A 26,463-nucleotide genomic window follows, 5' to 3' on the forward strand; every position below is an offset into this window, starting at 1 on the left:
AACTCATGTTAAGCACTAAATGTACCAAAGGCTTTGTATATATTCTGAACACCCTGAAGAATTAGACTGCTTTCTGCAACGGTACCTACACTACAGCTAAACAAGAACACTGGAAGAATCCTATGCTATCTTTTCTTTGTCTAAAAAAGATCAGGAAAATACACAGTTAAACACTATACTTATTCAAGAATAAAAATTCACCTATGGCACAGAGGTGAAAGCAGAAAGGGAGAGAGAGAAAAGGAAGGAAAATGTAGATAGCGTGGCAATTTGAGAGCACTTCAAAAACAGTGATTCTGTTCTATTCAGAAAAAATTACTTATTTTACAACAGTAGTGGAAAGCCAACTTAGTGTATGTAATTATAAGGCTAATAATCCTGACAAAATCCTGGAAATTACTGTTTCTCAAATGCCTGAGCTACATGTTTCAATATAGTGCAGTGTAATTACAAGTAATTAGCAGCAATATTAAATATATAAAAGCAATATATATTTAAATATATACCGATCCCAGTATATACTAGGAGATAGTTGAAACGAAGACTCAAGACAATTTTGTGAAAAAAGCTCAAAATTCAATGCAAGCTAATGCAAACGTTAACTTTTCACAGTAATTTTGCGTCAGCTCAAGTACTGGAAATACCTACACATGTTAGGAAGGATAACACTAGTAATATGAATACATACAACACTGTATTGAGCAACTGCTTCTCATTTTACAATTTCACATGATCATTATAAAAAGGGTTAAAGAGTCTGGAAAAAAGGATTTGTATTTATACCTGATAAACATGTGCAGTGTAGTATACTAACAAAATTACACTGTATTCTTCTACACTTCCACAATAGCTTGTTACTGATGGGATGTTAATAAAAATTGTTTTAGCAGAATGAAAAAAAAATACAGCAGATAATCAAAGAATATATGCAGTAATTCATGAGAGAATGCAACAGCACACTACTTCAGCAATCAGGCCATTTAAAGATGAGACTGTCCTTATGAAATCCTACCCCAAAATTACTGAGAAAATATTTAAATATATTGTCAAAGCTGATATGGGGAAAAGTGCGTCAGTAGAGATGCAACAAGCACAAGTGAAAAAAAGATTACTGCATTGCTGAGCTTACAGAAAGATGCTTTGTTTTTTAAGCAACTTGCTTTATGGAAACTCATTTTAATTTCTCCTTAAGAAACTAACAGGCCAGTGTGTAACTCTCTCTCTCTTTTTTTTTTTTTTTTTTTTTTTTAGTGGTTTGTTGGTTTGTTTTTACCACTGCTGTCTTCAACACTTAAGCTGTACACAAGTGTGTACACAAGTGTGGGATATGTTGGGCATGAAACTGATGATTTAGCTCAACCACAGCAACTGAATCTACTCTAAAATATTTCAGAGATAAACACACATGGACATAGGACTTAAGTGTTGGGTTTTTTTTTTTTATTTAAGTACTTCAACACAGCATTAAAGTTTACCTGTATTGAATAAAAACCTTCCCCTCCAGTTCTGTGAGGTTTTTGCAAACTCAGACCAATACAAACCTGCAGCATAGTGACTGGTTGCGTATAAGCTTCTGTCTGTGTTGTAATAACTGTATTCTTATCAACTGCAGCACTCTGTGTAGTCTGAATATTTTCTTTAGCTGCTTCTGAGCTTCTGGCCGTTTCCCATTCTTCAAAAAAAAAAAAGTATATATTTAATATAAAAAGATAATTCATATGTTCATTTTTGTTTAAATACTAAAAAGTCCTCTTCTTTTTTAAACAATAAATTTTAATCTGGTATCTATACAGATTCATTACAAATAACCCCTAAACTTACTAGGAAAAGAAGCAAATGTAATAATTTATTATTATATATTTTAAAGAACGAAAAGTATCTTTTATAACCTGTAATACTCTGCTTAATTATACCTGTATACAAACTGTTTTGTCAAAACTTGCCAAGTGTTTTCACCTCTCATTCTGTTAATAACTTGACATATAGAGTATGTTACAGTTTTCTAAAAACTGCTGCTGTTAACATATTTGTGTTATCAGCTGGCTACTGTAGAATGACAAGAGAACCCTCGTGCTAAACAAACCTCCCCCCAATCCTCATTTTTTCCTTCTGCCACATCCTCAGAAAATTTTGTATTTCAAGTGTAACATACTGAATGTATTTCAGTAATGTTACATGTTTTAATTTTTCTGTCATTTATATTCAATTTTTACTCAAAACAAGAGTGCATTTTGACCTGAAAAATTATTGTCGCTATTACAAAAGTCTAATCATCTCAGTCTTCAGTTTACTTCAGTATAGTCCAGTGATTTGGTGCTAGATCTATCTCAAGAACACACAGTGCTCAGTCTCTTACAAATACAACGAACCTCTCAATTGGGTCTCACAATAAGGTCTAACATAACTTGCTTTCCTGTCTCTTTGACTTCATAGAGGAAATACCTTAAGGTTCAGATAAGCTGTGCCTATTTGGACAAGTTCCAACTCTAACTTTAGTCTTATACCTGAATATAAGACTTTTCGCAATCACAAGCAGATCATAACATCTATACAAATCAATATTCTATATACTTGGAAACGAGTGCACAGAAAATTCATAACTTTTAAAAAAAGCTATCCTTTATTAGCTTGCTTAAATTCATTCCCCTTTGTCACTAATTCCTCATTGGCATGACAATCAACTAATTACTCATCTACAAAGATATTCTAATTTCATTTTTACCATGTCATTTATATTGTAAACAAGCAGCCAGTAAAATTTATGTTACATTTAAAAGGGCATTTATTATCCAAACAATAAACTTTCTGAGGATTTGCAATTACCAAAATAAACATATTTTCTAACTATCAGAATCATGTTAATGTCCATACCTGTATTTACTGTTTCTTGGTCAATCATGCCACCTTCAGCAAAGCCTTCCAAATCGTCCAATTTTACTTTCTCCCAAGGAATATATGAAACTCCCAGATCCACATCCCAGAATTGCTTGTATTCTGTTTTCACACCTTTATTCAAAGCCCAGGCAATCTGAAAATAAAACCCAACCAGATAATCCAGCTAAATCATATAACCTCCCAACAGAGTATTTCAGATCATTTCCTTCATGTTTCTGTCGTTGCAGATCAATCTTCAGAGTCTCTTTATTAGAATTTTAACAAGGTTTTAATTTCAAATGAACCTGTAGGAAGTTTACTTGACCTGTGCAACAGATATGTGGAAGGTTAACTACATCAAAAAGCTTGAATCTTCTACATTAATCCTAACATATATATGCGGAAATTAAAAATACACTATTTCAAGGTCTCATCAATCAAAGAAAGCAGAAAACCCCACAGCATTTAATCTTATACTTAAGTCTGTAAGAATACTGTCAAATTTAATATTAAGTGATCCACACAGTCAGGTCCAGGAGGTCGTTTACAGTCTTGTACTCTTATCCCCAGCACATACATAAAATGTTCTCCATGTATTTCTTAAGTATCAAGTAATTAATTTCATTTTACTATCCTACATATCGCCTGGTAAAAGCTGCATTTTACATGGAGAGGAAAGAAAATTCACACCTTACCGCTTCACTCTTCTTGCCATATTGTACGTTTGAATGAACCGTTGCTAAATGACAAATCATCATACTAAAATTGTACTGTATTTGGAATGGACAGCATCCTTAGATTAAAACCAATTTACCTTAATAATTTTAGATCCAATTTTATAGGACCCAGAACTAAGTTTCTGAAGAGCACGATACGCATCTTGTCGATGAACCATACAGACATAAGCACAACCTCTTGGAGGAATCATCTATGGATAAAAACAAATAGTATTAGAAAGTAAGAAAACCATTACCTCAGATTATGTAACTACACTAAGTGAATACCAATACTAAAAAAGGAAAGGTTTACACCGTGAACAATCATTACCTTAATTAACAATATTAAAAATGGAAAGGTTTACACCGTAAACAATGATTACTTTAATCAACAATATTAAAAATTTTGAGCATTAGCAAAACTTAAGAGTGATATTGGCAGGGTACTTCAGTTACAACATTTTCAAGAAGCAGCCGGAAGCTAAAGAATGGGTGCTAAAAGTTACATGAAAGATTTGAACAACATTGAGCAGGCAAGAACCGGGAGCTATACTATGACAACTTCAGAAAAGCAGAGGCTGCTACCTCTTCTTAAGATCCCAATTCACTGCAAGTTGAGCAACAGCCTTTCACAAAGGCACAAACTTATTAATTATAAGTATCTTGCATTTTTGAAGGGTAGAGTCCTCATTCCCAAAGTGTAATTTCCACTAGCTTTGATGTTTTATTTAGGAAGGAAAAGTATGATGTGGCATGTAACCTTTGAAAGTCTGCAAATCATGTATGACAAACTCTTATTTTAGTTTTAGTCACAAATATAGGTGTGCTTTTATGTTGTTTGGGACCACAAAGTAATACAACAAACCAAAATACTTAAGATGACAGATTTTAACGCAGTTCTTAGAAAAATATATTTAAGATACACAACAATGTTACCCTAGGTACTTTAAGTTTTGTGGAATGCATAGGATTAACTATTTACAAATGGTTTGCCTCTGAAACGTAAGAGGTACTGGGATATCATGGTTGTTAGATTACTTTCCTTTGGGCTTTCTTAATTGCTAGTCCCTGCAAATCAAAAAAAGTCTTAAATAACAGGCGATGGGGGGGGTGGGGGGCCTGACTTGGGAAGCTTTTTATAAGATTCTGTAACGACACAAAAACTATTCCTTATTAATTATATACTTGAATTTATTAACATGATAAAAAAAGAGTAAAAATATTATCTGAAATGAATGAAATTGCATGAGAAGCACTTCAAAACTGCTGGAGCAAGAGACAAAAATCCAAATTTCTCTCAGGTTGGTATGTTACTTTAGAAGAAAAATACTTTCTCTTGAAGTTACATCATAGGCCACACTGAAGTATGACTCTAAACAACTAAATCTAAATTACTCCAAATCATAAGAAATGTATCTCTAAATGATAAACATATCTTTAATTGCCACATTTTAGAATAAACACTTGTTTACAGTACAATTTCTTCTCTTCTAAATGTTTTGTCCACACTGATTTAATTTAAGAAACCCTCTGTATGGAATGTAACCAAGAACAATGTGGATACACATCAGTTAGTGTCCAAAAGTCCAAGGAAAAAAGATACTTTCCCCATGCCATATCACAAAAAGATAAAAGACGTAACTTCATTTGTTAAGACCTTGGTTTAAAAAACTGTGTCAATGGTTAGTACTTGGGAAAAGCCATTTTACCATGAAGTGTACTGCCTGTAGTGCTTCAAAAGACAGGACATCAAAACCAACGAGCAAATACCACAGCCACAGGTTTTAAACGGTGATAAAACAAAACAGTCTCCTAAATACAAAGGAATTCAGTGGCATAAGCGTGTTTAAGTTGCTAGTCTGTAATCCCTGAAAATGTATGGTAACATTCTTACTTACATTAATTGACTCTATTTGTCCAAATTCTTCAAACAAATTAGTTAAATCTTGCTGTGTAGCCTTCTTGTCTACTTGACCTACCCAAAGAGTAGTACTGCAAACTGTCAAGAAATACAGCAATGTCAAACAAAATACTAGACTGTTAGCTTATAAAATATTCTATAGCACGGATATAAAAGGTTTTACAACTACACAGAAATCACTGATCAAAAAGCAAAAATAGTAAGTCTATTACTTACTTTATAGAGATCAAGTACATTGACAAAAATGTTAAAGGGTTAAAAGATACCGAACAGACATTCAGTACAAGTGTTCATTCTTCTTGTTTTGTTTGCTTTTAAACAATAGTTGTTTTAAAAGAAATGAAAAAATAAAAAATTATCTAAATTATTAGCTACAGGAAACCACAGTAGAAATTACTCGGGGAGGAAAAAAAAATAATTTCTATTCCACATTCCATAAAAAACACAGCTCTAGGATTTAAAGTCAATTTTAACAAAGTAAGATTAAGTTCTAACTGGCTAGAATGTATTACAGAAGGAACTTAACTGCAGTATTATGCACTGCATTTTCACCTGAAAGAAATGGAAACTATACTTTTACTTCACCTTGGGGAACATCCCAGAAAGACGAAGCTGGCTGAGGCTCACAATTGAATTGAGGATGTCCATGATACTCCTGACTTGCCAATTTCACAAGCCCAGATCCCTACAATTGATCTCCCAAATGCCTACCTCCACCCCCCTTGCCAAACACACTCACTGACATGTGAGCTAAAACTTCCTTCTCCAACTCGTCTCCTAGATATTACCCAATCTATGTGTGCAAATTCTGACAAACTCACAGCAGTTATTTCCACCTAACACAGTGTAATCTAAACCAGCAAGAGATTAGACCAATATTGGTGGTTTTCCTCAAATACCTTACTACCCTGAATAACTCACCCAGGATCTTAAAGGACCTAAGGTAGAACAAAACCAGACAACCTGGATCTCTTGGGCTTGCACTAACCTGAACGAAGGAAACATTCTTTCTCGATCATCCTCTTGATACATCACGCATCCTCCCTGTACTAATAATCTTGGTGCATCAAACTGGAAACCAGTGCTGTGCATTCCTCTCTCAACTGCCATTTTCAGTTACAGCAGTACTCAGCAGTACTGAAAAAGACTAGCCGTAAGTTTTCTCTTGGACAAAAACTTGTTCCTTACATGCTTGTAGATGGCCCTTTTTTCCTCATTGTGTTAAGCTTTATGAAATGACTCTTCAGACCTCAGCAAGTGGTAACAGTTGCTGTCACTGAACAAATTTCATGACGTAGAAAGCCTGTAGGGTGAATTACCTGTTTATTTATTTATCCCCCAACAAAGTTTCCACACTTCACTTAGCCTTCTTAACATCTTCTTTCCATGAGCCAAGTCATTTCATAGGACCTCAACTCCTGCTGCTGTTCATCAGATTTCTTAACATCCTTGCCTCCCAGCTCCCAACTATACTGATTATACCTCCCTGCTTTGCAGACTGCTGGGAGAAATCTACACCATAAAACTGATCTGCTGCTTTCCACGTGAAAAGCCAGAGAATTAAAAAAATATACACACCTAAACTGTAGTACAGTCCTGAGTTTGAAACCACCTTGGAATGATGTAAAATATTAATGTGAAGAGAACTGAAAGCTCTTTCCTTTGCAGAAATGAATTTTGAACTGCTTGTCAGATAGATAATATAGTTTAAGACACAAACACAAAACTACATCAGAAACTGTGTGTATCTAAACAAAGTTAAATTCTGGAACAGAAGTTTGTTACAAAAATAAAATAAGTACAATTATGCATCCCAAGATCCTCCTAAAAGCAGCAATGGGATATACCGATACAGTAGCAGATGACTACACCCAGTTTCACTGCTCCCAGTGCTTATCTCAAAATACATTCCCTCTGATTTAAAGCGACTGTGTGGAGAACATTCTCCTTCTCCCTACTACCTTCCTCCTTTTTAGTAAGTAAATTCTCTGTAGAAATGACAGCAGCACACAGCAGCACCGTGCAGAAGCTGAAGTTCACTTGGTTTCTGGATACCTTCTTACAATACAACCATTATAGGCTGTCTTATGGCAGCGCATTCCACCTGATTTTGCTCTACGTTCCTGCGAAGAGCTATTTAAAAAGCACTCTACAGGTTTAACAAAACTGGCCTCTGAGATACTCCAAGTCTCCAAAGTGTGTACCACATACTTAAGTGTCTTGTCAGTGTACTGATTTTCAGATCAAGCGCTTATCTTCAGATGCCCCACAGAAGACAGTGTGCAGATAATATAAATAGAAAGCAGGTTGTAACTTAAGGACAGCCCCTGCTATTCTCTGTTCAGAAGTAAAATCACTGGTGCGACAGTATGAGTAAAATCATCAGTAGAACAGTATGATACTTGCTTTCCTCCAAGATAAAATTATGTACCTAAGTTGTAAAAAACATCAGAAATGAAATATAGAAAAGAATATAGTTACTGTTTTGTAACAGTATCCAAGCTAAATCTTGTTCTTTCAACGAAAAACAAAGCCTTTTTTCCTTTTACACTACAGTATTAAAACAGTAAGCAGCTGCCACTTACCACTTAGTGTTTTTGAGCGTATAGGAGGCAATCCTTTTTTCTGACGTTCTTTTTCCCTTTCCCTAGCCCTTCTTTCACTAGAATATGACCGAGATGACTTTCTCTTCCTTTCTCTTGATCTCGAGCGTGAACGTTTTCTGTGTTTACGCTTACGAGAACCAGACCGTGATCTAGACCTTCGTTTTCTTGGAGACCTACAAAAATACTTAATTTCAGTATGCTGAGTTAAAAAAAAAAATAAATCTGATTTAGTTGTCTTTTAACTACAAACTTTAAGCATGATACAGACACTTCTGTTACCTTCACTCAGACTGCTTAAGGAGATAAACTTCATGCCATTAGTGTGAGGAACAGAACATACACCTTGAGTTTAAAACAAAATAAAACACATTTTGAATGTTCTGTAACACTATCTATTTTTCTGGCACAGAAAACGTGTCCAGATGGTTATTTTTGTTACCTGAACAAGTATTAAAAAACTCTGAAGTAAATTATAGATATGCAAAATGAACTGTCATACAGCAAGTCTGCATCTCACACACAAATGTTACATGAACACTTTTTTTCATTGTCAAAAACTGCTCATGAAAATTCTGGAAAATACAAAACTGAGAATGATAATCACAAATTACAACTTTGTTTCAGAAAATCTTCAATTACTTAATACAAGTTAATTATGAAACCTTGAACGAGATCTTGAACGAGTTCTTGATCTTGAGCGAACAGCTGATTTTTTTTCTTCTTGTTCAAAAATCTCTTCTTCAGGAACATCCTGTCCTTCATCTATATCCATGTCCTGAGATCAGACATAATAGATGTTCAATAACATTTAGTAAGTATACTCACAAATACATAAACTAGACGAAAGCGTATAACCATATTACTCATTTTGAGATTATCCTAATACATGTTTTCCTTTCAACTTCTGCAATCACATTTAAGAGTTTCACCTGTTGTTGAATATCCATTGAATCATCCACATTTGTTTCCACTTCTAAAAACTGCTGTTGACTACTCCCTTGTGATGGTGATGCAGAGTGCTCTGAACCAAAATTTCCTTCTTGATTCTCCTCAGGGCTTGCCTAAATAACAAATAATACCATAAAAAGCCTCAATTCAAAATGCTTACTGTCTCAAAATGTAACAGTACATGAAACAACTATGTATCTTAAAATATATTTCAAATATATCTGAAAAACTATTTATCAGGTTTCTCTTATTTTCCCACTTCCCATTAGTTTGAAAGCTGAATCCATTTTATTCCATTTTTTGTATCATCCTTAAATGCAAAACCTTTGAAATAGTTAATATTCCTGACTATACAAAAATGACTATATATTTGCTAATTCAAAAAAAAAAACAGAGTACACTTTGTTGCTCAGTTTGGCTGGCTGAGAGGATCCAATTCACACAGTTAAGAAGGAACCTTGGGTTGTCTCAAGCATCAGTTATGAATTAATAATTTCTCAAGAAATATGTGACACTATTCTTTAGCTCAGATTCTTCAACAGAATCAGACATTTATTAGCCAAGAATTAAAGCCTGGTAGGGGAAGTTAAAATTATCTGCAATCTCTATTCTGTCCTCTTGATGGTTCTGCAGCAGCAGCTTGCACACTGCTCGCTTTCCACACAGGAGCATAATCACTTCAGTGCTCACCACCTTTCTGACAGCTAGGAAAAAACTTTTTCCCCCATTTAAAGAGCGGAACAACCAAAGCACAGTCAGTCTGTAACTCAGCTAAAGGTTACTCCTTCCTAAGAGAAGCAAAACATAAACCCCGCACATTAGTGGGTTGGTTTTTTTCCTGCTTTAAGTACTTCTTCCACTTACCCCATTTACTCTGAAAACTTCTGTTAGATGATCAGTTAATGACAAAGACCTTCATTGTAAGAGAACTGTCAGTAACAAGACAATTTTTTGTCCTGGAGTATGATTTTTTTATCAGTGGAGAACACAATTATTATGACAGCCACAAGATGGAGTTCTTACTTTTGGAGGCTGCTGCTGCTCAAGAAGCTGTTGTCTGAGATGTTCTAAATTTTGTTGCTGTAGCTGTTCAGCTAGTTGGTGAAAAAGTGAGTTGTTCACAGATTCTGGCACTAAAGGTCTAAAATGAAATTATTTAAATTAGAAAAATGTAACAGTTTTTCCTCTTGGTTTAAACAGTTGGTAAACGGGTCTTCACAACCACTTCAAGTTTAAATAAACAATGTAAAATAATGAAGACAATTGTAGCTAGTTTGACCTTCTGTTATCATTATCGCATTAATGCTATCAATATAACTAACAAACCAAAGAATGTGCTAACCTCAAGATCAAGTCAACAAAACTTTTGGCACACAGACTTATATTAAATATTTTTAAAATATGTATGTTTCAGTAATTTTGTAAAGTGTCTTTTCTCTTCCTACTATTTTAATATGCTCTGAAAGAAACAACATTTTTCTTACTATTTAATCCTAATATTCAACTAATGTCAGGCAAATGTTAGCATTTTCCATAGAAACATAACTTGATCTTACAGTTGGGAAGTGGGAGTTTCCTTTTTAGGCTCTTCATTTTGTTCAGATTCTTCCCCAAAGTCAAACCTGTCCATCAGCTTCTAGGAGAAAGCAAAATAAGCATTACTGAGTACTCCTTATACGTCTCTCTATGTATTTACTTCTCAAAAGAAAAAGGCTCTTACTTCTCAACTTAAAAAAAAAAATAATAATTTTGGCAATTAACCTGAATAGAAAATTAAATGTCATACCACTATTGCAACATTGCATACAGCTAATGCAACACTGAATGCATCAAATGCTGAATTTTGTTCATGGCTTTCTTGAGCTCTGGCTGCTGTTACAAGTACAACCACATGTTTTTTCCATAATAAATAACAGTTAGTTTGGAGTAAGGCTTAAATAAAGATTAATTTTAGGTAATAGTTCCTTTAATTAGGAGAAATTACTACGAAGAGGCCAACTATTCAATCATTTGGCAAACTGCTCTGCTCATATCAAGAGAAGGCCTACAGCTTTCTTACTTCACAAAGAATTGCTGTATTTTCACACACACATGCCATTTAGACAACATGAATTCCTTCAAATACACTGCTCCTTCAAAACAACTTCTCACACAGTCTGCAAAAAAAAAATAATCAAAGCTAGCAGTTATCATGTAAGAGGAATAAGCCTCTAGGTGGATAAAAAGAAAGGTATCTGACAGGGAAAAAGAAAAACTTGGATAAACTTCTTGTTTTAACTGTAAGAATGTCTATGCTGTAGTTCTGCTGAACCAAAAAAAGTTTGTTTTCTTTATTAATTTTTAAACAGCCCAGAAGCATTTCAGTAGCATTTTACTTTCTTGAAAACAAAACAAAGAACAAGCATGAAGAAACAGAACAAACGTTATTAGTCACTGAGTAACTATTAATTGATAGAGCAGTGCTATCAAACCCGTGTCCATGCATATTTATACCTTTGATTTTTTCTGAAAAAGTAGACTTAATGCTGTACTGAAAACTGCCATAACTTCTTCTCAAACCCTGATCTCAGAAGAAAAAACCAAGAGGATGAGAACACGGGACAGTCACTTCAAAATACCAAGGCAATAATGTCTTTGGTGGCCCATTTTCTTTCTCAGAATGTTCTACTTACTCTCAATTACTGGAGTCCAGCAAGAACAAAGCATAAGTAACTAAGAGACTGATCAATCATGAATTTTTAGAATTATTTTCCCAATGAAATAACCAAATATACATGAAAGCAGGACTGAATCTATCTCTGAGAAAACATAACAGAAATACAGACCATCAAACTTAAGTGAGATGGGATGCTAAAATCCAGAATAACTTTCATCATATATATCCAAGCCATTTAAAACAAGGTGGCCACCTTCTTTTTATATTTTTTTCATATTGGTAGAATATTTTCAAGTAAGTATCTGCAAAATTCTGCTGCTCTGAATAAAACATGTATTTTAGAAAAACAACCAGTCTCATTGTAAAATACTATTAATCATCATGTATCTTCCATCATGACCAACTAGAAAGGAAGATAAAAGAATATGTTTAATTGTCTGAGAAAAGGAACAAATGGGAAGTAGTCAACAATTTATCATATGCAAAAAGATTACTTAAACTGGGGCCAGAGAATATCAAAAGAACTTTCAACCAAGGTAGTCAAATGTGCAGTGTGATTTTTGTTTAAATTTGTTTTAAACAACATAGCAGATAAAAGGAAAAATCTTAACTGAAAGATCATGATTTTTAAATAAACTGTAACATAATACTGTCTACAATAAAGCAATAGAAATTAAAAGAACTATGAGGATAGCTAGGTTAACCCACCACACACACACACACACAAAAAGAACTTTCCGTGAATGCTACACCTGTCACTTTATCTAAAAAGAGAACAAGTTCAGAAAAAGCAACAAAGGAATGATTAAAGACATGAAAAAAAGCTTTTTATTCCAAAGGAAACAAAATTATTCTTAAGGATCAGCGTATTCGCATATTCTCTTTCGTAATTAAAAGGAGTAGTACATAAACATAAAGGAAGCGTTGATAAAAAAATAAATCTCTACCAGAACACAAGGATATATATGGTCATGTAGCAAGATCACGAAATACACACATTTGATGTTGACGAATGGAAGGACTTTTTCATGTAATGCATATTAATTTGTGCAACTTACTTCCACAAGATACTAGAGAGACTGAAGAGCTTGAAAACAAAGGATTGGAAGAACTGCCAAATTTATTAAAAATAGGGATTTTTTTAAAGAAGATGGACACTTATGTATTCACCAGAAATATCTGCCTGCACTATTTATGTTATCCAACTTACCACTATTATATCAATGAATGAGAACCAAGCAGTTTTCTTTAGAGCATGATGCTTACTGTTTATTTATCATAAAAACTGTCTTTTTTTATGTCTGCCAACTCACAACTTTTGCCTTTTGGACAGTGCCTACAAGCATGTAAGTATTTCTATACCCACACCATGGCCCCATCCTCCATTCTCTGAACTCTGCTATAGGTCTGTTCAGTATCTTCTACAGAAACTACTCAATATTTCTAATTATTGCCTTCAGGAATTGCTAGATTCTCTAATTTTGCTGCTGCAGGTTTTTTAACATGTTCAGGATGGTAAAAATGCTTCGTCAATGTCCACCAGATGCCAGTACCCGTTCTGCCCATTCTTCATAAATCTTAGGATCACAGGGCAGTCCAGGTTGAAAGGGACCTCAGTAGGTCTCAGTCCAGCTTTCTGCTCAAAGTAAACTTATCTGTGCGCTCAGATTAGGTTACTCTGGGCTTGACCCAGCTGAGTCTTGGAAACATCTTAGCTTCCAACAACTGAGACTACATAATCTTTCCAAGCAATCTATTTCCAAGCAAACCATGACTGTCCTCATGGGAAAAAAGGTTTTCCTTATACCCACCCCAAAACCTTTTGTTTCGGTTTCTGTCTCTTGTCTATAGTCCTGCTGCTATGCTGTGCTGTGAAAAACCTGGCTTCATCTTCTTGCCAACCTTCCTGTAGGTGCCAGGGGGCCTTTGCCCCAGGCTGAACCAGCTGTGCTCCTTTAGAGGGCAAATGCTCCAGCCATGACCATTTCGGTGGTCCTCCACTAAACTCACTCCAGTCTGTCAACGTCTTTCCTGCACAGGGGCAGGGGTGGCAAAACTGGATGTGATACTCCAGATGCAGTCTAGAGTAGAGGGATGTCTAGATGGAACGATCATTTCCATCAATCACCTGGCTATACTCCTGGTCACACAGCTGAGATGCTGTTGGCCCTCTTAGTTGCCAGGGCACTCTGCTGGCTCAGCTCTGTTGATATAAGTATACTTGTGAACAACTTATTTTCTTATAGAGACTAGAACCCCAGAGATTAAGCAACTGTATGTCTGGTACTCGAAAAGTGTTAACAGTCTAGTGTTACTGTTCATTGTACTGTTCTGACACCTTGGGGTTTGATACTTGTATCTCTAACAGTACCGTCATCTGTAGTTGAAGCATTTTGTGTTAAATATAAAATTACTGCGAGCTCTCTAAAATGCACACAACTCAAGAACTTCAGAGTATCCTGGAAGATCACTAAAAAAGATCTAGATTTGCTGTCAGGAAGCAAAGCGTTCCCAAAACTTTTTCTCTTAAAAAGAATCTGGTTTGTAGTTTTTATTTTATTTGGCAATGCTATTTGGACTTTGTTACTAGTTAATTTGAAGCAGCTCAAGCCAGGCCCTGCACTGAGTACTCGCTAGCAGCTGCAGCATACCTTTTGCTTTTGCTTAATCTAAATGAATCTACTTTATGCCTTCAAGATTGCTCTGCAATGTGAAATGACGTGTGGTACACAAACCATCAGAAGTTTAACCTCAAAAGCTTGCTCCTGACTGAAACTAGAACACCAATGCAGATGCTTCCTATAGAAGTAAATAACGCCTTTGTAACACTTGCTTTATTAAGGCTGCCAAGTCTAGTGAGAAAAATTATACAATTAATTATATAATTAAATGGAAGTAGACTCTAATAATAAAATTCTATCATTATGACTCACGGTCTTCAGCTATTGAGAAGTGGGACTCGGGTGGCAGATGATACTAGTGCTGAGACACCATTAAAGAAAAATTATTATTCCCAAAACTTATCATTGCAAAAGTAAGATTGCCCATTAATACATATATATTAATATGCACTTTTCTATAATAGCTAGATTGAGAAATCCTCAAACCTTGGGAAAAGGACACAATAGGTATGGTAGCACCAATGTTATATTTAAAAAAAAAAAAACACCAGGAAATTTTAAAACGACATGCTATTTCTGCAAAGCAGCCTAAATAACCTTTGAGTAAAAGCTTCAACGGACTAACAATACATACATTATTAGTTCATTCATAGAGATGAAGTAGAACACTGAATAAGGAATTTGAGGTGTATTATAATCGAACACTACTTGTATAATGCAGAACTGATGTACAGATCACGTACTATAAACACAACTCTTCCACAGCGTACAAGAACTACTCAACACTTTATACCTAGTGAAAAATTGTAAATTATCACATTACCACAAGAATTCCTTCCACAACACTTACCTTCAAAATCTCATCACGTACATTGACTCTGCTGACAACTTTCACAAGACTGCAGCATGCTATTATTGGCATAAACTAACTAAACAGCTTCAGGCTGAACTCACTCAAGATATACAAACATCTCATCAGAATGCCAGTTCCTTCAATTTGCTCCAGTTAAGTTGACCAACATTCAAGACAGCCATACCCACAAGTACAACTATCCATACAAGTGCTGGAATTGAAGTCTGCAGAATAAACCACAACAGAATGCTGTATTCTTAATTATGTTTTGTATCTAAATATTAAGGCAGTCCCTATTAATTGATGCATTCGTTCCCTGTGATTATACCCTACTCAAGTTGATGGTTACAGCTGTGATACAGCATTGAGTACAGGCCATTCTTTTCCTGACCTTTACAGCTGCATTACTTTCATTAGTAATGACAACTCTTTATTATTTCAGAGATTTGAGTTTAGCTCAATTCTAGAAACGTAAGATAAATTGTCAAGTTCCAATGTTTTAGGACAAGTGCTGAGTTTGAGCAGCCAACTGCCTGAAAAAGAGATTATCAGGGTTACGGGAAAAAAAATATAATTATGGTTTTTGCTTCTCTGACTTCCTTAATATTTATTCACTCCAGGACAATTCCTACAGAGATTATCTACTCACAAGCTGTTTCTTGCAAAGATAATAAAACAATACTTATGTTTTAATCTTTGAGTAGAAGTTCTTCCTTTTTTATGCTCCTGATACTATACTACTACTGTAATTGCCAGCATGGTTATTGCTACCTGGCATTCAACTATATCAGCCTTCTTAAATTCCTGTATTCTGGGCTGCTATTGTTTTGGGGTGGGGCTCTTTTTTGTTTGTTTGTTGTTTGGTTTTTTAAGATAGGCATATATGTTGCAGAACACACAGTTTCTTCACTTACAGGGTTTGTTTTTTACACTTTGGCATCCCTTAGAAAGTGTCACATGACTAGTTTTGACTACAGTCAAACTTATTTCTTCATTTACTACCATTTTGTGGCTAAAGACCTTTTCTTAGTATCAATAATTTAAAGAAATTTCAAGTCCAATCACATTTTACTCTTCTGGGAAAACAACATATATAAATTTCTGCAAGTGTCCCTTTCATTACCTTTTAAGGGATCATTTCCTACCTTGGATCAGGAACACAGGAAGGGAAAATACAAGACATGCTCAATTGTCACTGATGTGTTACAAAGGGTGAAAAAATATAGTAACAATAACTTAACTTTGCTAAATCAAATTCATCTTCACACTTGATGGCCCTTATGGGTTCCTTCCAACTCAAGATAGTCTATAAAATGCCATTTAGCCCTAAACTCATACAGAACTACTATTTCAATTTATACTACTCTCTAGACATTTTTAAATTTTCAAGATAGAGCACTTTATACTATATTCAAGTATTTTTAAAGTTTCTAAAGTTAAAAATCCGAAAGAAGATTCTTTCACTTACACATATTTTAACAATAAATATTTCTTCAAACTTCTATTATTCTACCTCTACCTTGTTAAAAGAGACACTCTGTTCCAGTGGATTAAGTGTGTTAGCAGCAGCAGCTGCAGCTGTAAGTTGTGCTGTGAGGGCCTGTAACTGAACGACAAGACCAGCATCCAGGGCTTGAAGTAGCGAAGGCTGAGGTTTCTGTTGCTGTATCTGCAGTGTCTGTATCAACTGCTGAAGCTGGAAGAGAAAAGATAAATGCATTAAAGAAGAAAAAAATTTTAAAAGGCAAAAACCAAACTAGTCTTTTCCCCTTGCAGTTAGGAAAAAAAATCCTCAGGAATGCAGTATCATCTAACCTATGGCTATTATTTCATCTTAATTTGTTTTCTTTTATGGCAAATTTTGTTTCCCACTTACTGGCTAATTTGTTTTCTGTGGCTGATAAGACATGCAGATGCTTCTTCCTCCTAACTTGCTCTGACAAGTTGCATGATGACCAGTCACCACTCAGGATTTCCTGCTTTCTAGGGTTCCCCCTCTTCTGTTTCTCCAGTTTGATTCCTTCTGACCTGAAAAAAATCTGTTAGCTTCCTAAGGGCCCATCTATATTAGGAAAATATGTATGCTTTAACAACATTTGTGTAGAGAAAATATCTGCACTGTTGCAAGCTCCACTTTAAGATGATGCAACGTGCCTGTATGAAGAGCTTGCACTAGTGTCTCTGCATTAGTCACAAGGAAAACCTCCTCCTGAAACTCATGTTTGCTCCGACAGAATGCAAATCCCTTGCTATTTAACAAAACATAAAAAACTAATTAACCAGGAACTGCGAATGTAATTCGACTTCCTGCAATGGCACAGACTGGGCTCCGTACAGCACTGTCTTATGATAAAAATTGCCTAGATGCAGTGTTGAATCAGAAGCAGCAGCTCTAGTTCTGATTCAACAAAGAATAGGTAATGCCAAAAGACGGATGTTAAAAAATATTATTTAAAAATATTGTTGGGCGTTTCAAATATTATTTTAAAAAAGTTTTGGGTGTGGGGTGGTTGGTTTGTTTAAACAACTCCACCTGCAACCCAGGAGAGGTCTAGGATTATACCAGAACGATTACTAGGTATTAACTTCCAAAAGTGTGATGAATGGACCTAAAATGTTTCATCAGAGTAAAACAGATCACCCTTCTTCAAATCTAGAGGAGGAAATTAAAAATATAATTCTTCCATAGGGTTTTTTTTAGAATAAATGTACAATCCAATTGCCTGGTGTATCTTTTGTTCCTTACTCCAACTTCCTAGTTATATATAATTTTTTTAGAAGGAGCTGTCCCAATGACAAAATAAAAGGCTTTTTCCTGTGCAGATCTAGTCACCTGTTGAATACAGATGCTCCCATATAATTATACAGATTTACCTTATCACAAGGAAAAAATACTATTCCTACGGAAAGAAGCCCTCAAAGTACCATGGAATTACAGGAAACGGTCCTTTGTCTTCCATGAGGTATACCCCTGGAGTCTTACATTTGGGTATTTCTAGAAAAAAAGTTGAGCAAACCCAGGTAGTTCAAACTATGCTGACGTAAGTTCCCTGAGTAGTTTACATTCATATTCCACCTCCTCCCGGGCTTCACCACTGAACAAGAGTTCAATCCCTCCCTTCTTGTAAGGGCTCATTAGAAACCCTGCATAAGCTGATTAGTTTGATCATCTTTTGCACAATGCATTGAAAATGTATGATCCTTTTTCAAGGTTGTTTTAGAGTTACCTTCTGATGATGTGAAACAACTCTTCCTATTCTTTAAGAACAGTTATACAGAGTCCTTATACAGCAGAGTCTCTGAAAAAGCTTCAGTTGTTCTACCTCAGCAAGAGTTTTCACCGACTATTGCAACAGGCAAAGCTGAAGAGCTCCCCCCGCCCTCTTCTTGGCAGGATCCTTAGAATATGAGCAAATACAGCTGGTCCACCTTGTGCATAGCTCTAAGTAGGAAGGAATCAAACTGAAGGGGCAGAGGTAGAAGCCCTAGAGTGGCAAAATCCTGGGTGGTCACCAATCTAGCTGTTTTCACATTCTTGTTGGTCACATCTTTCTTACTCTGCCCTCTCCTATGTCTAGACATTCAAGTTTACCTGCATGCATTTACACCCATTAAACACAATCTTAAGATGAAATCAAGGATTTTGGAGAATAGGAAGAAAAGAGATGGACAGGATGGAAGAGAATGTTGCAGTTCATCTACTGATCCCAGAGGTCTACATGTACATATTTATTGTGTACCCAGTCTGTCTCCACACTTCTGCTCAAGACCATCTTTTCCATCTCCCAGAAATCTGTTCTCTTCCTCATTTTACCATTTTGAAGCTAAATATCTGAATATTTCCTTGTGATCTGCTGTCTTTAAAACTCCAATGCCCTTCTCATCTTCATAACCTTTTTCTTTTGTTTCATCCGTTGTTCCTTTTTCCTCCAGAATACTTTCTAGGTAATAGTCTTTAAAATTACCTTACTGACTTCCCACATATTTCCCATTCTCACTTCACATCTTTTCCTCGTTTAAGAGTTATTCCACTACCTTATCTTTCCTTGACATTCCACAAGTATCCCACAAACTTATTTTGCTCTGCTTTTCAATGACCTATCGATTTCTTGCAGTGTAATCAGATGAAGATACTCCATCCGCTTGAATTATGAGCAATTACAGACAACTCTGCTTAGCTGAACACTGTAAAACAATCTCACTAAGTAAAGTCATTGTTATTGTCAGCATCAGCATTTCGTAACAGTTCACTGGTGACGACTGCTCATCCATATCCATGGGATTTTTGTTTAGTACCCCAGCAGGCAAAACACGACATTCCTCAGTTCAAATAAAAATCACAATGTCAAAATTATGCTGGTGCCACAGTTCTCCCATAAGCTGAAAAACTATCATCCACATTTTTACAGAAAGCTGATTGTGTGCACTCAACTTATGTGGCTGTGGGTTAAGAGGACAAGCAGTTTAATGCACACTGCACATCAAACCACTTATTTGAGATTGAGCATGTAGAAACTGGGGAATACACTTCTAAGACCTTGTCTTTGAATGCTGCAAAATAAAAACTGTATTTAGCTGATGAAAAGATAAAGAAAAGCATCAACACACACAATGCACTTCCAGAATGGATACATTCCCATTATGTAATTCTGTACAATGTTTAGATCCTTGGGGAATCCAGCAGAGAAATATGCTTAAACGGGCATTCTATTGTACACCTGTATCCATGAAACCTTAATGCTGCTCTTGATTTAGTCATTTGCAATACTACATAGAAAAGAAAAGTATGTATTACAGACCATCTTATCTGAAGTCACATTCTGTGATACCTTCAAGGAACAAACAAGGTTGGTTATAAAAAGTAACAGGAAGTTTTAGTTTACCTGGAACTTACTTGTGATGAACCACATCATGGGATAGTTAGCATGGATACCGGACACAAAACTAAGAGATATTCACAAAAGCAGTATTCCTTAAGTGTACCTTAAAGACAAAAGTATCAAACAGTGTAACTGTCTACAAAATATTTACCTGTTGGCCTTGAGGACTTTGTAAAATCTGTGCAACAGCAGCAAGGGTATCTGTATTAGCAATCTGAGATACCCAAGGATCAGGTAAACTCTGCACCACATTGGCTGGAGTAACTGGAGTCACAGGGGTTCCTAAAGAAAAGAAAACCCAATACATCAAAGTATTGTAACATACAGACTTAGAAATAGTGCTAGAGAAAAGAAAAATCCCAAAACAAAACAAAACCTGCTGTTACTAAATATTGAGAAAGCACTGTATTAACATCAGTTGAAACCATTTTTCTGACACACACACACACAGAGCACACAGAATTAACACAAAATTTCAACCTGCAGCAGCTGGATTCATGAGGATTGCTCATTTTGTAATTTTTTCTCAAGAGGAACATTGAGACTAAAACAGCAATGTGATAATTAGTTTCATACTATAATCCAGAAGAATTCTCTATCCCTGCAAATACTCCTGCTTTTAGCTCTGAAGTGGAGATATGCCAATGAATGCTACATGGAAATTACTAAATTACTATTTTAAAAGACAATTTGCATCACGATTTCAAAGAGCATTCCAGTAGACCTGTAATATCAACAATTTGAAGTAAACTAATGAAAAGAAAAAATACTGAGCTAGAAGGTGCGCTAAGTCCAATCCACAAGCTGGAAATTCCACTTATTTACAGATACCGAAGAAAAATAAGGTGGATTTGTCCATGTCACTGCTTTTCAGTGTGGGATCAGCAGAAGATGCATGACAAAGTAGGTCCGTATGTGCCAAAAAAACATTTCTATATGTAAAATTTCCCACACATCCCAACTTTGAATGAAAAAATCTCCACAAAGTGAAGGAAGTTGAAATGCCAGTTCCTCACCACCAACCTATATAAGGCAGATGCTTAAGAGCACAAAATGATCAAGTCTGCATGTATAATAATGATAGTGTTTGGTAACTTGGGACATACTCCATGAGCAGGTTTTTTGCCCACATGATTCTCCAGCATGATTTCTGGCTCACATACTTCAGATGTGAGGGAGAGGGAAGTATGTCACTGGCTGCAGCTTATATGGTCAATGTGTTTTCCCCCTTTAAATCATTGTCTGTTGGCCAGCAAAAGTAAAGGAGCACTGTCTGACATTATCCAGCAGGCTCAATCCTATGGATAGCAAAAAGATACTGATGTATTCTTTTTCATGTCTCCCAACTGCAGCACCACTAATTAACACAGATTGTATTAAGTGCTGTGTTGTGTTTGTAACACTGTCAGTGATCCACTGTTTTGACTTTTGAGTGCAAAACTAGGTCTTACTGCACTATTGCTCAATCTGAATATATTTATAAAACACAGCTGAAGGGTAAACTCAACAGGCTGCCTCTTGTTTTTGCTGTTTCCCCTGATTCAGATGCTGGCTGTATTTCTTTCCAGAATTCACTTCATTTGTCTAAAGGAAACCAGTGAGATTTTTCAACACGTTAACAGCCAACATACCAAAGCTGACACAAGTGTTTTGATTCCAAGTATGGATTTTAACCTGGTTTTGTTTACCTGGTGTATTGTTGCTCATAGCAGCTGTAGTGCTGGGCAAGACAGGGGTCACAACTGGAGGAGGAATTCCTGCTGCCATATCCAAGAGAGGCTGAATAATTTCACTCTTGAACACATTATTCTTTTGCCATAAATTCAGCACTCTAACAATTTTACTCTGAAATGAAGAAAGGGTAACAAAAGACCTGAGTTGTGCTTATCTATCTTGTTATTATCAATTACAGAATTCTTAAACAGCAATTGTCCATCTGTCTAGACTGAAGGACCTTTAGGTTTAAAAACACTAAGAACCATAAGAACAGTTATGCAGGGTCACACCAAAGATGTCTAAGCTATGAACTTAAGGCTTACCCTAGGCAACACTAAAGACACACTATGCACATAGTGACAGTCCTCTCAACAGAAAATTAAATCTATTAGAACGTAACAAATCAAGTGTATTTGCGTCCTTTGCACCTTTACTCGTGGAAGTTGGTATGGAAGGAGAATTGTTTTAAGGAAGCATTTTACAGCATTATTAATAATTAAAACAAGGAATTAGTTTCCTAAACTTCCACAGTCCACACATATGAATGCAATTCTGATCTACCTATGAACCAAAATTATTTACGTCCTCTTAAAAATGGGCGTGTACTAGTAAGACAGAAAAATGATTTTATTAGGAAAATATCTCAGTATTTTGCAGGTCCTCCAAGTGAGGAATTTAAAAGTTTAAACTGGAATATAATTCCATGCCTATTGAAATTAGAGTAGTATTAAAAAATGTGGATTATGCGGAAGGAAATAAAAAAATAAAAATTCAAATTTTATACAGTTCTGTTAGATGTAACTCACTGTTCAGCTCGTAAGTCTACTACATTTCTATTTCACTCTTTTGATCCGCTGCCAAATGTTTTCTTTTCTAAGCTTCACTTCGACCAAAAGACAAAATTTTGCTTTATTTTGAAAACAACCTTCTTATTGGGGGGGAGGTGGGTGGGGTGTAGTTGTATTACAAAGAGCAGAAAGTTCTTTACAGAATCTTATGCTTGCTGTCACGAAGATGCTTTAATTCTACAAAACATAAAGATAAAGAGTACTTAACCACAGTGTTTAAACCGAAGGAATAAAAGTCTATTTCTCCAGAACTGCAAGAGGATACTTCAAGAGAGAGAAGCACTGAATTTTCACTGCATGGAACGTGCAATTTAGAGTTCCTTTAAAGAAACCTCTGAAGGCTTCCATTCAGCACTACAGTATGTAAGCCTTTCTTCTTTGAAAGTTTGTTTCATAAGGCAGTCCTCAACATGTCCATTAGAGGCTCTAACCTCCCTCTCCTATTCAGAACAGGAATATAAAACTATTTCTGTGTCTCAGTATCTACCTCTCCCTTGCTCTTTCCACGGCTGAGCCAGACAGGAATCAGTGAGGTTTTTTGTTACTTTAAATGAAAAGCTACTGTACTTCTGCTTGATTTAACACAAAACAAAACACACATTTACTTAGATGAAAGGTAACTGTTGTGTTTCTCTGTTATGCCTTTTAACCAGATTAAACAACAAAATGCTAGAAAAAAGGTACGTATCTTGGTATCTCTGACAGCACAATTTTTTGCTGGGTCAGACATATATACATGGTAACTACTTTTACAGCACAAAGGATTTCCTATAATACTGAATCCATATGCAACACAGCAGAAAGACTTCAGACTGCAAAACACATTTTCCTGCAAGGTGAAAAACATCTCAGAATCGAAGCTGGTAGGAGCTTTACAGACCATAAACAGACTGTATTTTACTATTCTTCTTCAACATCAAACACCTCTGATGTGATACATTAGTTGCCATACACTGAAATATCACAGTGTAAATGGCACTATTTCTTACCCTACAATAAATTTACTGTATTTCCTTTAAAGCCAGACACAAATTGAGTACTTGCACCTATCCTTGTGCCAGTTCTCCTCCTTCAATAAGTCAGGCTATTTCTGTGTTAGTATGTTTCCCAGGGTAGTAAGCTAAATGATCATGCAAAACAAACTAATACTGCTGAAGGAATACAACTAAACGAAGAAAACCTTAACTATCATATACATGTATATGTTTAACATATATATATACCCACACATATATGTAGAACACTGTGCAATAGAAGCAGCACAAGTTGATCATGCAGATAACCTAAAACCAGACTGGAAAAAAACGTCATTTGACTTAACCTGTTCAGCAGCACCTCAGAACTCCGTTGCAGAAGAGAAGACAGACATCCATAGCAGCATTTTTCCAACTACTTAAAATTTGCAGATCCCGACATATTTTCCTGCAGAGATCCTAACTCATCTAAAAAGGCAGGAAGCCTAAGACAACTACAGCAGACACACAATGGCTGAACTTGCCTTAACCACCTTCCATGGATACCTTAGTTTTTCAGATCATTTGTTGAAAAACACAACTGTAGGAATGCATGCGACTATTCAAAGAACAACCTGGTTTCTGGCAGTGTCCTGCCTCACTCACTACTTCACTCCATGACACTATTACACAAATTTACGTGGAGATAAAGCCCTTAGCATTTCCTATCCTTTTGTAATTTTTCACTTCAGTAAGAAGAAATTCTAGCTCTTGTAAGATCAGTGACAAATACGAAACAAGTTAAACTGCCTGCACTCTCTGCTATTTCCAGCCAACCTATTATAATTTCATAGTGACCTTGACTACTGGGGTCCAAGGGAACAGCTGAACTATGGGGTCAAACTATTCAAGCCAGGCCTTATTTAGCTGTTGGTTGACTCAGTATCAAAGGGAAGGTAACTTCTAAGATACTTTGTTGTTTCTTCTATTGCTCCTTCAATCCAAAACACACCAGCTTGTACTGAAAATACTGCTACCAAAAAAGGTATTTATTCCTTGACACTACACAAAACCTGCTCACTTATTTTCTCACTGAAGAGGTAAAGATGACAGTAAAAGTCTCACTACAACTCCCTCCTACCATATGCCCACCTAATTTTTTCCCATCAAAATACACTAACTCAAATCCATCCAGTCTTCCTGAAAACCTTTCCAAAAGGTTAATCTAATTGGATGTGTATTCCCCCATCTCTACACCCCGAGAAGCAAAATTAAAGAAATACAGATTTTTCCAATTAATCCAGTTTTTAGTACTTCTGTATAAACAATAAGGATTTTGATCTCACTTTCTGCTTGCTTGAGTCAACCTGATTATAGACTTTCACATTTATGTGTAAGTGGTTTACCTTGTCATCCCCAGGACAACGGTACAAGTTCTGGAAAGTGCTGATGATGTTATTGCTGAATCTTGGAGCAAATACATCCTTTTCTTGTCCAAACTGATGCCGGGACTGTCTCACAATGGAGTCAATGACATACAGACCAGGTACCTTGTATTCTGGTTTGCACTACAAAGAATGATAATTTAAAATATATGTGAAAACGAACAACAAGCATTAATGGCAGAGTAAATAAACAGCTCTCTCTAAGTTTTAAATGGGAATTACCAGAGTGTTCTCTGATCTATTTAATAAAGTTGAATTTAATAAATTGTCCTGAAAAATTGAACTCTCAAGAATAGCTAACATTTAATGTTCAAGTTACCGTATCTGTTGTATGCATACTCCAAATATGTAAATGGTTTAAAATCCTTTTCCTACCTCTAAAAAAAATTTTTTTAGAATCTAGCTATTAAAATTAGCAATTGAACCACATATCCTTTTTGAAAGCACACATCTATTTTAAGAGAACAGCATAAAGCATGACCAAATTCTTAACAGTACATTTAAGCTATAAGCTGAGTTATAAGTACATTAAGCTGAGACTAGTTATAAATATAATTCAAAAATGTTTCTGTTCTTCTTTATAATCAAAGTCAACATTAAAGTTAACATTTGTTTATTTTACATCATTCCAATTAGTGTGTGGTATAACCCCCCCAAAACAAAAATATATTTATGTGGACATCTTTTTGCTTGAGAATACACCAATTAAACTTACTTTAGAACTCCAGAAAACTTGCATAATTTACAAACAGCATAGTATTTATAAAGCATGTCTACTAACTACAATACTAATTACTTCAGTAATCTTACTTAACAACTAAAGCTGTTTTTTCTGTCTCCTAATTGCAAAGTAATTGCACCAGACTACTGCAACCCATTTATATATGGAATACAAAGTGGTACAAAAATACAATGAAGTCATCGCCAGAATATACCATGACGTGGATTCACTTCACAAATATTGGTTGTACACAGTTATCACACAAGTTAGTATGGAAAAGATGGGAAAGTACACCCATTCGCTTTCTGATCCAGGTAGTCTAGTAACACATTATGCAGCACACTAAATTCATAATCTCTAATACAGTGCCAAACAAACTCTTCAGGCTATTAATTTTATTATAGCCTAGCTACAAACTTCCTGTTTTGAGAAGTTGATTCACTAACATTTGCAACCTTGATAAAGCACTTATTTATGCTCTCAACATGGTACAGTGTATTTAAGTATGACATTCTTTATATTTAAGAATGTGTGGCATCCTTCTATGAATAAATGTGTATTCTTGAATTTATAAAATTAACATCTAATTGGATATAATACGCTGTGATTCAGGGAATCACTTCAATGTCTTATGGCTACTGAAATTTTACCTTAATTATTACCAAAAATAAAAGTATTCTGCATACAGAACAGACAGCTATACAA

General features: G+C 35.5%; 1 protein-coding gene across 11 annotated transcripts in view; it reads right to left on the reverse strand.

Moving 5' to 3' along the window:
- Window positions 1-26,463, reverse strand: part of SCAF8 (SR-related CTD associated factor 8) — a 167,135-nt gene that overhangs the window by 113,491 nt on the left and 27,181 nt on the right. For 6 of the 11 annotated variants that reach the window (XM_037391115.1, XM_037391116.1, XM_037391114.1 and 3 more), the window contains exons 4-16: window positions 24,999-25,160; window positions 21,764-21,920; window positions 20,227-20,357; window positions 16,715-16,891; window positions 10,622-10,701; window positions 10,089-10,206; window positions 9,047-9,178; window positions 8,780-8,892; window positions 8,097-8,290; window positions 5,489-5,589; window positions 3,689-3,802; window positions 2,872-3,028; window positions 1,542-1,672 (exon numbers count right to left, since the gene is read on the reverse strand). In XM_037391115.1, the coding sequence (XP_037247012.1) occupies window positions 1,542-1,672; window positions 2,872-3,028; window positions 3,689-3,802; window positions 5,489-5,589; window positions 8,097-8,290; window positions 8,780-8,892; window positions 9,047-9,178; window positions 10,089-10,206; window positions 10,622-10,701; window positions 16,715-16,891; window positions 20,227-20,357; window positions 21,764-21,920; window positions 24,999-25,160 (1,767 nt within the window). Of the gene's footprint in view, window positions 1-1,541; window positions 1,673-2,871; window positions 3,029-3,688; window positions 3,803-5,488; window positions 5,590-8,096; window positions 8,291-8,779; window positions 8,893-9,046; window positions 9,179-10,088; window positions 10,207-10,621; window positions 10,702-11,124; window positions 15,169-15,192; window positions 15,382-16,714; window positions 16,892-17,071; window positions 17,199-20,226; window positions 20,358-21,763; window positions 21,921-24,998; window positions 25,161-26,463 lie in introns of those variants that run through there. The other 5 variants (XM_037391117.1, XM_037391124.1, XM_037391123.1 and 2 more) reach the window with 5 other exon arrangements.

Source organism: Falco rusticolus, chromosome 6 (genome assembly GCF_015220075.1).
Source record: "Falco rusticolus isolate bFalRus1 chromosome 6, bFalRus1.pri, whole genome shotgun sequence".
Classification (NCBI taxonomy): domain Eukaryota; kingdom Metazoa; phylum Chordata; class Aves; order Falconiformes; family Falconidae; genus Falco; species Falco rusticolus.